The sequence below is a fragment of the Onychostoma macrolepis genome, chromosome 19 (assembly GCF_012432095.1).
Source record: "Onychostoma macrolepis isolate SWU-2019 chromosome 19, ASM1243209v1, whole genome shotgun sequence".
Taxonomy (NCBI): Eukaryota; Metazoa; Chordata; class Actinopteri; order Cypriniformes; family Cyprinidae; genus Onychostoma; species Onychostoma macrolepis.
In genome coordinates this window covers 5131939-5148335 of record NC_081173.1, presented here as the reverse complement: position 1 = coordinate 5148335, position 16397 = coordinate 5131939, and the positions used below count along the sequence as shown (strand labels likewise).

Sequence of the window (16397 nt, the reverse complement as noted above, 5' to 3'; positions counted from 1 at the left end):
GAATGAAGTGGCTATGGATATGGTTTTGTAAAGTGTAAAATACTTTGTAAATGGTATTTCCGAAAGAAATGTCCACTGTGTGGCACTACAAATTGTTTAAGGCATCAGAAAGCGCCGTTTTCATAGATTTTATACTTTTTTAAATCCAGATTTTGATACAGTTGGTTTTTTTTTTTTTATATATATATATATACATATAAATACATATGTTTAAAACCTTAAAATATGTTTATAAGCTGGCTTTGGCTCAACTTAGCAGAAACTGCAAATATCTATGCAGTCATGTTCTTTCCTTCTCAGTGTAACTCAACATTTCTTGTTTCAGTGTGCCTAGAGGCCATCATGAGACACGGCTGTGGTTTCTTTTCTGCAGTCCACAAATGACTTTTAGAGTGCAGCTTTTTTCCCACAAACGAAAATCCAATGACCACTCTTGCTCACTTTAAAAAACAAAAAACAAGTCCAACACAAGTGGGATGAACACTTTTATTCTCTTAGTGCAGTAAACATTTTTCTTTTTATCTTTATATATATATCTCTCTTTTGCATGTTTGTGTATGTGTGTATATAATTATATAGATATATATATTAACACCGCATCATGAAATGGAAAAAAAAAAAAAAGCACAAGACAGCTGGACATGCTTTTCAAGTAAACGCTATCGAAATGAAAACCAATAATAAATACACACACTCACAAGAATTCTCAGTACCAAAACAGTAAGGTTACCAAAACGTTAACAGGAACAAAAAAAATAAATACAACAAACAAAAGTGGCTGTTATACAATGCAATATCCTTTAAAAATAGTAGCTCCCTCTCAGATTATAATCTGTTATAAATAAATGTCCCTCGCTCAGAATCGCAGGTAATGCACCAAGTACCACTGCAGCAGGGACACAAACTCACACCGAAATGAACAAACGTACCAAATTTTCTTTGATCTCCCACTTTTTGCAAGCAGAATAATTTTACCCAAAATGAAGATTCTGTCATTTACTCAGCTGTTCCAAACCTGTATGACTTTATCATAAGAAATATAAAATTACTTTGAATTAGGAGTATTTTTTTCTTACCCCTAAACAAACTTTGAGCTACTTTGCAGAATGCCCAAGCTGCTCTTTTCCACACAGTGAAACTACATGGGTACAACAAAACAATTAACAAAAGAGAACCCTGAAATAAGCCCATATGACTTCTGCATGACTATTGTTAATCATCAAAACATCTGATGCCAAACCTAACACAACATACCTTAATATGCCATATGTACAAGAAGGATTTGAGAACTACTGTGAAGGTGAAATTTTCTAAACAGAAATTGAAGTCCTCAAAACAAAGCTCATATAACAGAATCTAGAGTCATATGGATCGCATAACACCTTTGTGGAGCTTTATCATTTTTGATGCTTGACAGCCCTGTCCCGGTTCACTTTCACTGTACAGAAAAGAGCTGCTAGGACACCTTTCACAATAACTGTACAAAAGAAACCATGTCTGGAATAACATTAGGGTGAGTAGACGTTTCATTTTTGGGTCAACCATTCTTTTAATAAAACAAAAGTCTGACATCAAAAGTACAAATAAATTAAAGGTTAGGTAACAAATCTCTCAGAGCGCTTGTATGTGTTCAGTCTTTTGTTGTCCCACACTGTCCAGGATAGACGCATCTGTTTGTGCTCCTTTCCCATATGGAGAACTGCAGAGCGGCTCACTCTCGACTCTACGTGAGCTTAATTTGACTCTTCAGAAAAATAGACTTTGACCTGGTAAACACCTCAACGAATACTAATATTGCACAGTGGAAGGGACAGTGGGATTGGGGAGCTCTCGTACTCCGTATGATCTTTACAGACTGCTCTTTAAAAGGACCTGATTTCTGAAGCTCTTCGTTTTGTCTGAAGACATTCAAACCTCCGCTCCACTAGGGGGCGATAACAGAAATGACAAGCTGTGAGCAGGGGCATTTTAGAGTCATATGGGTCATGTACCGAGTCAGGGAGTTCCTCTGAGTCTTAACAGAGCAGCAGTGACTCATCATCACTAGTTTCTGTTTTCGCCGTCGCCTCCAGACAAGCGTCTGGGATCCGTGCCGTATGGACAATTCCACAGTGTTCACAGGGGCCGTCCCTACCCACCAGCCGGCCTCTGAGAGAGACCGCAGCGGGGGTCAGGTGGGGCCCAAAGGCCTGCTCCAGGCCTTGTTCCAGCAGAGGCCTGGAGCTCTCATCACTGTCCAGGGAGCCGGCATCTGAGACAGGAATGAGGAGCTCCACGTCATCCTCATCCTCGCCTCTAATGCCGACCCCAGTGCAACCCGCACTTCCTTGCTCCAGTTGCCGCAGAGGGCTGTGATTCTGCCCAATGCTACTTCCTCCACTGTCTCCAGATCGCCCTAGAGAGAAACGAATCCAGCGCAGGCTGCGGGTGACCCGGCTTAGAGCGCTGCTGAAGGGGCTTCTTGCAGAAGTAGTAGTAGCAGTAGTAGTACATGAAGATCCAGTTACTCCAGAACTTTCTGAGATGCTCTCAGAGATGCTGCTCTCCCGGCTGACGAGTGGAGCTGAGCTGGCAGACACCGAGACGATGGCCTCCACGGCTGTTGTAGGGGGAGTTTTCTGTGGCAGTGGGGCCATCAGGCCTCCAACAGCTCCTGGGACATCCCTGCGGGGATGCTGCTCACTCTCAGTGTCCGTATCGTCGGAGTCCAAGGGCAAGAGTCCACGGTGAGAGCCAAGCCTCTCCGGCTCACGAGCTGAAGCACTGCCATCAGGACCCTCTTCTGTGTCCGCAGACACCAATGCGAGAGAACCAGAGCGCCGTGAACGTGTGAAATTGAACAGGCGTCTCCAGATGTTGCCGTGGCGCCCTGTGGTGGGGAGTCGGATTGAGGTGAATCCCAGCTGAGAGCGAACTGCCAGTCTTAGGTTTTCTAAAACAGATGCCTGAAAGTAAGAATAGGGAGTGTTACCCAAGGTCATCCAAAACATGAATTCTCTGGGAATTTTCCAAGGTCAGTCAGACAGCACCTTGATGCAAGTTTACCAAGCCTACTATAGAGAAGGCTTGGCTCATAAATTTTCATTTAGCCAATACGCCAACTAAAATTTAGACAATGATAAGTGGTGAGCCAATGACATTTTGAGAAAAACTACTCACTATGCAAGATATCTCTTTAAAACCAACACAAACTCCTGAAACTTCAAATCAAAACTGAACGTCTTGGACATGTCTAAACATTTTAGTTACTGGCCAAACATGGAAGGGTAAAAGACAGTTTTTTGCCACACAACGGATGATCAGGCTTTAACTACATAACTATGTAGTCTTCTTACCTGGTTTCCAGAGCAGACAGGAAAATCTTCCACTGGGGGAATCAGTCCTTGAGCAATCAGCTGCCCATATGATGGAGGAGCTTCTCTTCTCAGTAACTCGGCTTCCACTCTAGAGAGCTGAGTCTCAAATGACCTGGAAGAACAACCAACCCATTAATTGGTAGCTGATGAGAGTACAGTCACAAAAGCATAAATTGATCAAACTAATAAATTAGGGCTGTTGGTTTAATACATTAATTAATTAATAATGGAAAATAATAAATTAAAATTAACATACACACCCCACCCATGTATATCATCTTACCTACACAGTTTATTGGTGACGTACGTGATGCAATGCATCAACTCAACACATGATGTAGCCTAAAGAATGCAGTCATATGCCCCTAAAATTCAAGAGATTAGGGGAAACATGCCCCTGTATGAGATTTAATCTCATATTTATATCATATGATATCAGTGTTTCCCATATATTGATTTATTTGTGGCAGCCTGCCACAATATCAAAACGGACCACCACAAATAGATTTTCCAAAAGGCTTTGACTTCGCTGAATAAACATAAGCACTGCACGTTTCAAAAACAAAATGCGGGGCGGGTGTTAATATGAATGTATATTTGAAGGGAACCAACTGTCTTCAGAAAAGTTTTGATGTCATTTTCATTTCATCATTCCTATAATGCCTGATAAAGTAGCATTTATTGAGCGCAGCCCTGCTTTGATTACAGCCCTTACCGGGGAAACAGCTATTTCTGCCGCTCCAAATTCTCTGCCTCCTGACAGAGAATGAATTTGCATTTTTAATCAGCCTCTCTGCTGTTTTCGTTCAGACCAACACGAATATCGACTGATGTTTTTATGCAGTAAACATGTATACACATATATATATCTCCTGCAACGAGTGCAATATCACACAAGTGCTGAATAGTAAGAGTACAAATGTGATATTGATTTTATACAAGTTCAATAAATAAGAACTTAATATTGTGTTATATTTCAGACACAATATTGTCTGTTTTGCCAACACAAATATTACCTATTAAAGCGACAGAACTGTTGTGCGTCTCCAAGCAACACACAATTTCTGAATGAATCTGTGTTTTTGAATGAATCGGGTGAACCAATGTTTTAATGGCTCATAAATTCCTAAATGAATCAGCTGTTTGAACGAATCAAATGAATGAATGAATGAATGAATGATGGACTCAATGACTTGCAAGACATTTACTGCCACCTACTGGCAGTTTTAGTTCCTTATTTAAATTATAATTTCATTAAAAAACAATATTAGTTACATATTAATAAAAACTAATTAGAGACAGTTCAACCAAAAATGAAAAAAAAGAAGAAAAAAAAATCTTTCTAAAGCTACTTTTCGTAATATCTATTTCATGCCTTTCTCATGGCTTTAAATGATCTTTTGCGGGTAATTTCTCAGCCGAATTTGAAGTGCGATTAATACGATTAATTAATGGCCACCGTGTAATCAATTAGATTAAACATTTTAATCGATTGACAGCCTTATAATAAATATTTTTCCTGAACAATCCATTTCGGTTTTAGCTCTAGTCTGGCGGAGTGGCTTCACTTACCTGCGCTCAAACATCCTGAGTGAGTAGAGTTTGCATGTGCAGCCCAAAGCAATGACCAGCAGCAGGCCGCAGATCAGACTCCCAATTACAGCGGCAGTGATGACTCGTGTGGGTACGATTACCGGGCAGCTCTCCTCATCGCTTCCATCCCCGCAGTCGTCTTGCGCATCACACACCCAGCTTTCAAAAACACAGCGGTTGTTCTTGCAGTGGAAGTTTCCAGGTTGGCAGAAAAAGCAGTTCTTCTCATCAGAGCCGTTTGGGCAGCGGTTCTGGTAGTTGCACCGGTCAGAGCGTGGGTAGCAGGCACCGTTTCGTGAGCATGGGAACTCGTCTTCCTGGCAGTTGCTGCAGTTGAGCTCGTCCCTGCCATTGGGACAGTGCCAGTAGCCGTCACAGCGCTGTTGTTCATTGTAGCAACCCCAGTTCCCTCCGCATGGGATTTCCCATGGCAGGCAGAAACCGTCCACTTGATACGTAACATTAAAGCCTCGAGCCGCATTGATTTTGTCAGCATAAAAGTGTATCCGAAGCTGTCCTGAAGATGACACCACTGCTACAGGGGCTCGAGAGTCGAACGCAGTCAACACACGCAACAGACGCCTGGGGTTCTCCTCTAGTCCATCGTAGACTTTAACATAATCGCCATAGCCTGTGCCATCCAGCTTGAAGTCCATAAAGCGCAGGATAACCTTACGGTGGTCACCGGTGTCGATCAGCCAGGTGCAGTTACTACCAGGCGGATAGAAGTCAGGATAGTTGGGCGAGCTGAAGGTACCGTAGAAATTGCGCAGCCATTCGCCACAGGTGGGCACGTCACAGTCGATTTCGTCACCCAAGTCCTGACAGTCAATGCTGCCGTCGCATTTGAGCGACTCTGGCAGACAGGTGTAAACACGGGTATAGCGTGAGAGACAAGGGAACTGATTGAAGGCGCAAGGTTGGAAGGAGAAGAACGCGGAGGGATTGGGCTGTACACACAGCTCCTCGTCGGAGTTATCGCCACATTCATCCATGGTGTTGCACTTCCATGACTCTGGGATACACTTTCCATTAGCGCAGTGGAACTGGTCAGGCTTGCAGCTGGCTTCTTCCGATTTTCCTACAAATCACACACACAAATTACCCATTGAAAGAGACATAGGCTTTAGCAGTAATGTTTGATGAATGAGTTATTGGAAGGATTTCAGAGGTTTCTGCAAGTTTTATAAAGGATAATTTGAGACTTTGTTTTTTTAAGACCAAATAAAGAAAATTTAAAAAGGAACTGTGTGTTGTCTAAATGTAAGACTTAGGAGAATCCAATGAGTTGTATTAGTAGCACTTCAATGTTTGAAAATACAACTTTCAATTTTACAAACCAAAACTGCTTAACTAGAATATGAAAATAACTTTTACTGTACCTTCTAAACCCCTTCTAAGGTCTTGTTTTCTGAGAAATGTATCAAAATAAAGTGAATTTGATTAAAAAAAAAAAAGAAAATCAGCTTAATTCAAATTTCATTCAATTTCTCAGAAAACAAGGCCTAATATGTTCAATTTGCATCTCGATTTAAGGATGTTTAGACATTTGTACTGGAAAACAAAAATACCGACACTTTTTTTGCAGTGCTAGCAACATTTTAATGCCATAACTTTATAAATTTAAGATGTCCTGCTCCAATATAAGACCCTTCAAGGCCCTAATTTGTTTAAGGGGAAATTAGGACTTTTGAAAACTTGCAGAAACCCTGAGAGAATAATTGTAACAGCAACAAGTATATATGAGGTTTTATATAGCCATAAGTCAGCACAAAATAGCCAAGCTCCCAAGTGCCTATACAATTCTGGTCTCTAAACATGACTTGCTTCCTTTATTCAATCCAAGTCTATGACATCTAATCCAATTTTATCATTGGCCAGTTTTTCCAAAACAACAGTGATGCTTGCCTTAGAAAGAAACCAATTCAAAGAATGACGCTAATGTGTTCTTGAAAAGCAGGTCATTTTTCAGTAACCAAATACATTTTGAGAGTGAGAGAATTTACGAGGGTCACATGGCAGTGTGAGACATCTACGTAACTGCATCCTCTCTGATACAGCTGTATCTAAAGGGATATAAATAGCAGGTCTACCTGTTATGTAAGAGAGCCTGAAGCCTTTTCCAGTCATGCTGTCATCAGAGTGGAACTTGATCCATACGTGATCCTGAGAGGAGATGTATGGGGCTGGAATAGACGAGCCACAGGCCCGGTACCCATCCAGGTTCTTGTAGGTTCCAATGGAGATCCAGTCTAAACCACATCGGTGCGAGCTCTGAATTTCAAAGTCCTGAAAACTAAAAATACAACCGATTTTAAGTACAGGAACATTGGGTATGGGCACATCCCTGTCATCAGAGTTCATTCAAATTAGGCACACGGTTGCGTACTGTTGCACGACATGCCTCAGACATCAATAGATCAAGACTTGAATGCGTATTGTTATTAAGAAGTCCCAACTAAGAAATGATGCCGGGAAAAGCTCCACCAAATTAAATACCTATAAAAAGAAAGGTACACATGTCTCGCTGAAAACTGAACCAATCATCTTTTTAAGACCGTTCCCATTTGCAGAATTAGTGAGTTGCTGTGTTTACCACAAAAATCACATCCCATGGAAAAAAAATACCCATTTGGTCTATTTCTGTGCCAGTAACCATGGACACCATTCTAGGATAAAGATGCAAACAAACACTCTGGTTGAAGCAAACAGACAGTGCAAGTATAGAGCAGATGCGGAATATAAAAATAGAAATAAAAAAAGCTTTCAAAGGGAGTTTGATGTGGCAGCAGCTTAAAAAAAACCCACAGCATTATTCCTTTAAACCAAGACAGAACTCAAAATACAATCCGAACCTCTTGATAATTCAAGAGATGCTGCTCTGCCTTAAAGATCTCTGTTAAAGAAATGACAAACAAACAGATCCCCAAAGTTTTGCATCTGTATCTAAAGAGGCAGATTGTTTTCGCAAAAGCAGTTGCGTGCATTGGTACAGAGAATCAGACTCCACCAGCACTGCAGGAATTTATAGTCAGTATAACCACAACAGTTAAGCCTGCAATTAAGGCAAACTGTGATGAACATCTTTATTCTTGATCAGCTCTTGACTGCGTCAGTGGAATGGTAAATATTGCAGTATTGTGGCAAGGTGTTACCTGATGGTGATGATCTCTCCAGGGTTGGCCCTGATGTTCCAGCTGCAGTTGATGTGAGAAGGGTATTCAAAGGGCCAGCCAGGGCTGGTTATCACTCCACTGGACGCCCTTATCTGCTCCGCTACATCACCACAGGCTGGAGAAGACCACAAAAACAAAGATTACGACCCTGCATGTACATTTCAACACATAATAGGTGATTAAAGGTAGGGTAGGCGATTTCAGAGAGGCTAGCAATAGCAAGCTAGCTAGCTTTGAAAGCATAAGATCCCACCCTGCCTGTAAATCACTCTCCAAAGCCACGCCTCCTCCAAAACATGAACGCACACAGGCAGACCAGTGGCTAAGCAGTGACACGATGAGAGACGGCTAAAAATCATATGTAATTTATGAATTAATAATTCAATGACTCGCTCTAGATTTACTTGTTTAATTACTGGATGAATCAGCATTTTTTAACAATTCTCTTGAATCGTTCAATGACAAATAGGCTACATTTTAACAGCCCCTTTTCGCCACCAACTGGCATAATGTAATTGAAAAATCTTTATTTGAAGTGTCAGATTGCTTACAATAGGTTATTTGCTCTATTGTGATCACTACCGTACACATCAGAGTTTATATCCGAACTAGAAACTTTTATCCCAGTATTTCTGTGATTATTTGTAACACAGAAATCATGATTGCTGTGTGGTTGAAAAGACTGTGAAGCTGTTTCATTCATATACATGACAGCTGCTCTCTTTAGGTCAGCGGCAGCTCGATCACAAATGTCAAAGGTTGAGGGATGAATCTTTGTCATTTAGGAATAGAATCACGTTGGTGTTTGAATCGTGTTCGTGATCTTTAATGATCTGTTAAATTAAAGTGCTTTGCCATGGTGGTGGTGACACCTCTCTTGCAACATGTTTAGCTTATCACAAATATTATACTTAGCTTTTTCGTAGGGTGGCCATATGTGACCCTGGACTCTGGATCATAAGTGTCAATTTTTCGAAATTGAGATTTATACATCATCTGAAAGCTGAATAAATAAGCTTTCCATTGATGTATGGTTGGTTAGGACAATATTTGGCTCAGAAACAACTATTTGAAAATCTGGAATCTGAGGGTGCAAAAAATAAATAAATAAAAATATGTGTCCAAATGAAGTTCTTAGCAGTGCATGTTACTAATCAAAAATGAAGTTTTGATATATTTATTGTAAGAAATTTACAAAATATCTTCATGGAACATGATCTTTCCTTAATATCCTAATGATTTTTGGCATAAAAGAAAAATCGATAATTTTGACGCATACAATGTATTTTTGGCTATTGCTACAAATATATCTCAGAGACTTAAGACTGGTTTTGTGGTCCAGGGTCACATATGTGCCATTTATACGGGACACGTCCTGGCCAGGATTTTTATATGGACCTTTTTCACATTTCCGGGTTTCTTAGCAGCGGAAGTCGTCATAGTTGGGTTAACTTGAAGAGCGGTGAATGGGAGGATACCACAAATATATTTTTTGCACTCCCATTTGCTCAAATAGCAATAGAAAAACTCCACGATAGTGTTTCATGACTTTCAATAAAAGGGAAAAAAACAGAGAGACTGATAACGGCAGTCAGAAGAGAGAACGATGTCAAATTTACCATCCCTCCCATAGACGCTGCATTAGAAACACTCTCGCATTAGTGTAACCTAGTTTTTTTTGTAATTTGATGCAAGATAATACAATACAAAGAATAGTGTTATAAATGTACATACATTTTTTTAAAAATACAAATATGAAAAACTTGAGGATTTATGATGCTGATGACCGTTAAATGCGTCATCACAGTCTTGTGAAAAGGGTCCATTGCCTAAAACATCCAAAGTAGTTTGACCAATAACATGCAGGTATTGTACATAATCGACCAATCGTGGCACGTCGCGCATGAGAAGGTGAGAATGATCAAAGCGATGCAAATACGCACACGTGTTTGTTTGTTCGTTCAACTGAAGCTGCGCACCGATCATTGTATGACACCGAAGTATCGCGAGAGCAATTTGAAAGCATAAGAAGCCGTCTGCTCTGCTCTCTATAACTCTCGTGAAATAATGTCATACAACGATCGATCTGCACAGTGCAAACAGCCAAAACCTGGATATTTTAGGTAATATAGAAATCCTGGCAAGGGTGTGTCCCGTAAAAATGGCCCATATGGTCACCCTGCTTTTTCGGCTTCTGATCGCAAGTGTACCCAAACTTTGGAGCGTTTAGATTAGCGAGCAAGGTCCGGGCAGATGGCCAGGTCGGGGCCTCACAGATTAAAAAAAAAAAAATCAGTTTTGTGCGCAGGGAGGGGCATTTTTCTACGTGAATATGAGCAGCATGGCACTGCGGTTTATATGTATATTTGTCCAGAAATGGAAAAATATTAATTCTGCTGTTAAAAAGAATAAAGAAACGGTGTAGGAGAGTGGTTGTTATGTGCAAACAGTGAGAAACTCTATATCTGTGCAGTGTGCGCATGTCAAAAAAGATCTATTCCGATTTGAAGACATATAAACCTGCACATCAACCCGATCACTTTGTTTAGCGTTCATGTAAACACTACATTCAGAATCATCAATCAGAATGAATTCAGTCCAATTGAACCAAAAATTGTGCATGTAAACGTAGCCATTGAATATTAACTCTTTCCCCGCCATTGACGAGATATCTCGTCAATTAAGAGACAGCGCTTCCCCGCCAAAGACGAGTTTGTACAGCAATCTGTGTTCTAGGTGTACTACGGTAAGGAAAGCTCTAGCATATGTCCTGAATGAGTTATGGGACTTCCGGGTCGGCATAAACAGAAGGATCAAAGAAAATGTAGATCATGTTTTGACCATTTTGAATCCGATTGGGACGAAGTAGTCAGTGATTGAGATGCCTTTACAGACACAGAAACATCTCTAGTTGTGTCGTGGATAGACCGATAACCCATCGATCTGAATATGTACATGTATGTGTGTGTATATGTTAGGGGTTGCACCAACTAATCGACTTACTATGTTCATATATTCATGAAAATCATCAATGCTGGCGGTGGCTGGCAAACTTTTTTTTTTTTTTTTTTTTTTTAATATATAAACGCTGGCTGGGAAAGAGTTAGTAAAACAACAAAACATGAAGAGAAAAATCCCTCACTACTCTTGACTGAAAAACTTTAATAGGAATTAATCTATATAGTGTTTTATTTTTATATTTCATTCAATTTCTTGAATGCTCCTGCTAAATACACCTACTGGACCTGAAAATAAAGCACTGTTTGTTTTATTTGTACATTGTGTATATTTGTAATGTGTATCTTTGTTCTTATTTTTTAATAAGATTTTTATGTTGTTATATTTTGTTACCCTGAAAGGCTTTGTCTTTATAATAAGGAAATTAGTTTGGCTGTAATGCTCAGACAACTTGAAAAATAGTAAAACCAACATGACAAATAATCATGAAGAGTGATATTTCTGAAAAATCGTGATATGATATTTTATTGCCCACCCCTAATCCTAGTTGTATATGACTTTCTTCTTTCAGACGAATCCAATGATATCATGATGATCTTTGCTCTTCCAAGCTTTAGAATGGGAGTTGGTGGGTGTTTTTTTTTTCCAAACAGTCCAAAAGGCGTCATGATTTTCGATTCTCAACCCTACTTCCAGCCCTTTTTAACAATTATATCACATACAATACATGATTAAATACAAAATTAATAGTAGTTATTATAACTGTGGTTTGGAATTGATAAAATGTGTTTGGAAAAAAAATAAAACCAGAATATCAACTTGCACAATAATTAAGCACGCACTGTTTTTGTTCACTCATCTCTAGAATGGGAAATAATGTTTTGAAATGCTTATAGGTCCCTAATTTTGGAAACAAGCTAGTGAGTGGATATGAAATATGAACACCAAAATAATAGCTATAATAACTAATACAGTTGCAGAACTCCCCTCAAGCAATGCTAGAACTACAACAGGCCTGCTAATGAAATGGGATGGATGAAAGACTAGCAAGTAATCTTTCAGTTAACAGTTAGGCAAGAGGTAACATGTGCAGACTAATCTGGGCTAAATATCATGAGCATTCCTTTGATCTGCAGAGGCATATACAGTTCCCTACAAGCTGTGTTTGAGGACTTCAGAAACTACTGAGGAGCTCTGGTTAACAGTCATCCACACAGAGTCTATTTTTCTCTGAAGATTAACAAGATCTATAGCTTGGGTCTGTAAAGCAAACCTGAAGCCAGGACTCACCGTTTGACATGCCTGATACATAAACGTTCTCGCCGTGCTCTGATGAAACTGCATTTCCTGTAAAAAAAAAAAAAAAAACACTGAAAAAAAGAGAGGCACATGACACTATTCTGCTGCAGAAAGCAATATGTGAAGATGAAAACCTAAAGGGGGCAAAGAGCTGATCCATTAAACAGTCTGCTGTGCAGCAGGGCTTTGAAAACCAAGGGTTGAAATTCCATCCACAGTTGGACACAAGTAAGAACAATGTGGAGTCATTATCAAACCGATATTAAAATAGCACATTTGTGTGTGACAGACTGACCTAGAATACTTCCAGCATTGTTGCGAAATTTGGTTCAAACGCCCACAACAATTCAGAAGACACAATGCTTCACTTCAAAATCAGAATAGAAAAGGAATGCTGAACCTACATTGTAATTAAGCCAACGGCATAACCAAAGCTGATGGTCATGTATTTGAATGCATTTAAGAGATCAAGCCATGAACATCAGGCCTGCATAACCCTCGGCTAATATTTTGACTTGTTCTGACTGATCGATGCCACGGTTCATGCAAACCTTTTCAACTGCTAAACTTAGTAAGCATTTTGAGTTTTTCTAGCGTTTATCTATCAACAAAGAGATTGGATTAAAAACCTGGCTTAAGGCCCATTCACACCAAGAACGATAACTATAAAGATAACGATATTAGCGTCCACACCAGCAGACGATATCATCTGTTTATTCTAAGCACACGCTCGTCTGCCGCTTTAAATTCTCCAGCTGGTTATAGCAGGAAGGATTCTGATTGGGTGTCAACGTTTGTATCGTTCATCAGCTGGAAAAAAAAAAAATTGTTCTGAAAGTGATTCCAACTATATAGTTTCTCTGCTATTCTTTAATATTGAGAATGATTTTTAGAACTATATCTTTATAGATATTGTCCTTGGTGTGAACGGGCTTTAGTCTTGTATGGCCATTGGCCTAAATGCGCTAACAAATTCAATTTGCATTTTCAATATCAATTCCAAATTTTATGAGTGAGGTCTGAAAGGAGTAACTTCACTATAACTAAATTTCGTGAGACACTGTCTGGGCCAATTGCTATAGCAAATAAGTGATGTCTGCTTAGTATTTTGGCATGTTCCAGTATGTCACCTTCAGCCAAAATCCAACATCAATACAATCTAATCAGAAGCAACCATCTAATAGCCACATAACGTGATCTAATAGAACTGAGGGCGTTAGCAATTAAATCTCTGACTATGTCCCAATGGCATAGCACTCTTCTATTTTTGCAGTATAGGCATGCTATTCACAATATAGGGCCTATTACTTTTCTGTATGCACGACCACAGAAAACCCCAATGTTAGCCCTGAAGGGCATGTATTGTCTGGGCTCACTGATCATCTGTTGGGGTTTCCCTCACTTATGTCGGTTTGCTTACAGCAGCTGACTGCATGATGGGAGCACAACGAAGGGGAAACGGCCACATGCAAACACAAGCATGCAAACCTGGCTGCTGCCACACAACAAATGTACAACAACTGATGGACACAGCTCGTCTATATCAATAGGCCAGTTGTGATGTTGCCAGCAACAGATCTGACAACTGGAACAGATGCACTGGTCTTTACAATACTTCACAAGCAATCATTTTTTAAATTAAAAAAATTAAAAAAACAAATCTTGAATAACACCAGTGTGATTATTGGTTAATCTAACTTCACACAGATTTGTTTTTTTTTGTGTGTGTGTGTAAACCTCTGTATATTACTCTTCAGTACTAGTCTGTGTATTGTACTTTGCTATACATGTCTGTATTCCTCTAACCTAAATTTGTAAAGCGACTTTGGGCTTTGGAGGGGCGCTATAAAAGTAAATTATTATTATTATTAAATAATCAAGTGCAAGAAAAACAATGGCCAGTGGTCAGTGAAAGGCAGTCACTTGCTTGATGCTGCATCTTAAGTTTGTTGATTTTGCACTTTCTGTATCTGAATTTTTTGTTGTGAATTGTGCTGATACAAATGTGACCCAAGTAATGTTATCCAACATGATGTTTTTTTCAGTTTTTTAGAAATTAATTCAGATAATGCTGGAAGCCCTTAGAATGAAAACATGAACAAATCAGTACATGCACCCATTTTATTTCTTCTTTTTTTTTTTATGTGCATTAATAGCTGCCATTATAGCAGTAACATTTCCAGTCAAAGGGGAGAAAAACATCCTTATTGTTGAGCAATCAACTGTTTTGCAGCAGATTATATGATATTATATGGACGGTTAGAAAGAGGGAATTAAAATAGTAAACTAAATTAAAAGTGAAAGGAAGGGGGACAAACAAAAAACAAAAGAAAAAAAAAATTCTCCCAAAACATTTACGACTGAAAATTCCCTATCAGGTCAAATAAAGAGAGGTGGAGAGGAAATAAATGAGAGAATGAAGGGCAAAGGATTATTTTTTGTTTTCAGTCAAGATGATGGGATTCAATCACAGAGATAGACAGACATGCGTAAACAATAGAAGTCTTTGTTCCCTTCATTCACCCGGATCTGATCTCAAACACACAGGCCATGTTGTTTCATCACTCTACATGTTTAAAGTGTGTCAGAGTTTCGCTACGATTCTGTGGCAGTAATTAAATCAACCCCCATATAACCATTAGAGAAACCACAATGTATGTGAATGAATACCAGCACACTATTTCACACAGCAGCAGCACCACCACCATTAAAATATCACTACTCTGTGATTTCAATGAAGCAACATTGTTTAGCATGAAAGATAAACAAACGCCATTTTTCATAACAAGCAGTTACTTTAACACACAAGGAGATTTCAAGATATTTTGAGTAGAGAAATAAAGTGTCTTACCCATGAAAATGAAGAGTGTATGTGTCCATAGCAAACAGATCTTGTTTAAGCTCGAAGTGTAGGCCATACTAGCTTTAAACGATAAAATGTGCTACTCTGTAGCTTCAGTATCGTTATTTATACACAATATCCGTGTTTGTTTTATAGGCGAATATTACCAGAGACACTAGCTGTTCAACATTTCCTTTCGCTTCCTACTCCTATCATAATAAAACACTGATGTTACAGTCAAACGAACGTTTTAGATAAACGATAGTAAGATATAAACAATAAAACAATCAATAAGACTGAATAAAAACCAAATTTCCCTCAATAAAAAGCAAAGTGATTGATATCTCAATCAGTCTTCTCAACAAAGGAGTCGCTAATGCTAACAGACTACTGCTAATGTCAACCTACACCGCTAATCTAACCTACAAATATCAAACTCATCGATTCATCTAATGAACCTCTGAGTCCTAATGCACATTTATATAATTAGTAAAGCAGCTAAATCCTTTCCGATGTCCATAACTGATAGATTTCCAAATAAAACGACTAAAGCCACCGGTGTTTGACTAGCTGGCTGTGCTAGCGCTTTTGTTGTTAGCTCACGAGCTCCTGTAAAACACACACAAACAGTGTCCTTAAAAGCCTGAGACGAGATCAACACTAATCTAGCGATGATCCGACGTGAAAGCGCTAATTCCAAGAGTTTAAAGGTGTCAAACAGCCCTAATCCCGACAAATATAGCCACACACTGATCTACAGCATGATGACAAGAACTGAAATCTGTCCGAATCAAATGCTGGAAATAAAACTAGACATCAGGCTTAATCAATAGCATGATCGTCTGCTCCTCTGACTGTAATCCACACGAGAAATTCTGGCCTTTCCGATCGGTTATGTGTGTTGTTACAGCCGGGTATTTACCACCACAAATCACCCCTTCCCCCTCTAACCATCCCTCTCTCTCTCTCTCTCTCCTCCCTTTCTCTTTCTCTCTCTCTCTCACTCACTCTCTCTCACTCACTCACTCTCTCTCTCTCTCTCTCACTCACTCACTCTCTCACTCACTCACTCACTCACTCTCTCTCTCTCTCTCTCACACACACACACACACACACACGCACAGAGAGAGAGAGAGAGTAAAATACGTTCTTTCTTTGTTTCTTTATGCTAAG

The 16397-nt window shown here is 39.4% G+C and overlaps 1 protein-coding gene across 2 annotated transcripts; it reads right to left on the bottom strand.

The window, feature by feature from the left end:
- Positions 1 to 472: 472 nt before the first annotated feature.
- lrp12 (low density lipoprotein receptor-related protein 12) lies at positions 473 to 16173 on the bottom strand. 2 transcript variants are annotated; one of them, XM_058753855.1, is made up of 7 exons: positions 15234 to 16173; positions 12374 to 12430; positions 8105 to 8240; positions 7043 to 7245; positions 4929 to 6030; positions 3336 to 3468; positions 473 to 2945 (listed from the first exon to the last, which is right to left on the bottom strand). In XM_058753855.1, the coding sequence occupies exons 1-7, from the start codon at positions 15298 to 15300 to the stop codon at positions 2016 to 2018; spliced, it is 2628 nt and encodes an 875-aa protein (XP_058609838.1). In that variant the 5' UTR covers positions 15301 to 16173; the 3' UTR covers positions 473 to 2015. The 2 variants fall into 2 exon arrangements, with proteins under 2 accessions (XP_058609838.1, XP_058609839.1); XM_058753856.1 differs by lacking the exon at positions 15234 to 16173 and having other exon boundaries at positions 12370 to 12427.
- Positions 16174 to 16397: the final 224 nt, after the last annotated feature.

Excerpts from the sequence above, each read along its gene's own strand:
- lrp12 (XM_058753855.1), bottom strand. The coding sequence starts at position 15,300 with ATGGCCTACACTTCGAGCTTAAACAAGATCTGTTTGCTATGGACACAT. Across the intron at positions 7,246-8,104 it reads GGAGAGATCATCACCATCAG|TTTTCAGGACTTTGAAATTC; the intron begins GTAACACCTTGC and ends TTGTATTTTTAG. Across the intron at positions 3,469-4,928 it reads CTCAGGATGTTTGAGCGCAG|GTCATTTGAGACTCAGCTCT; the intron begins GTAAGTGAAGCC and ends TTGTTCTTCCAG.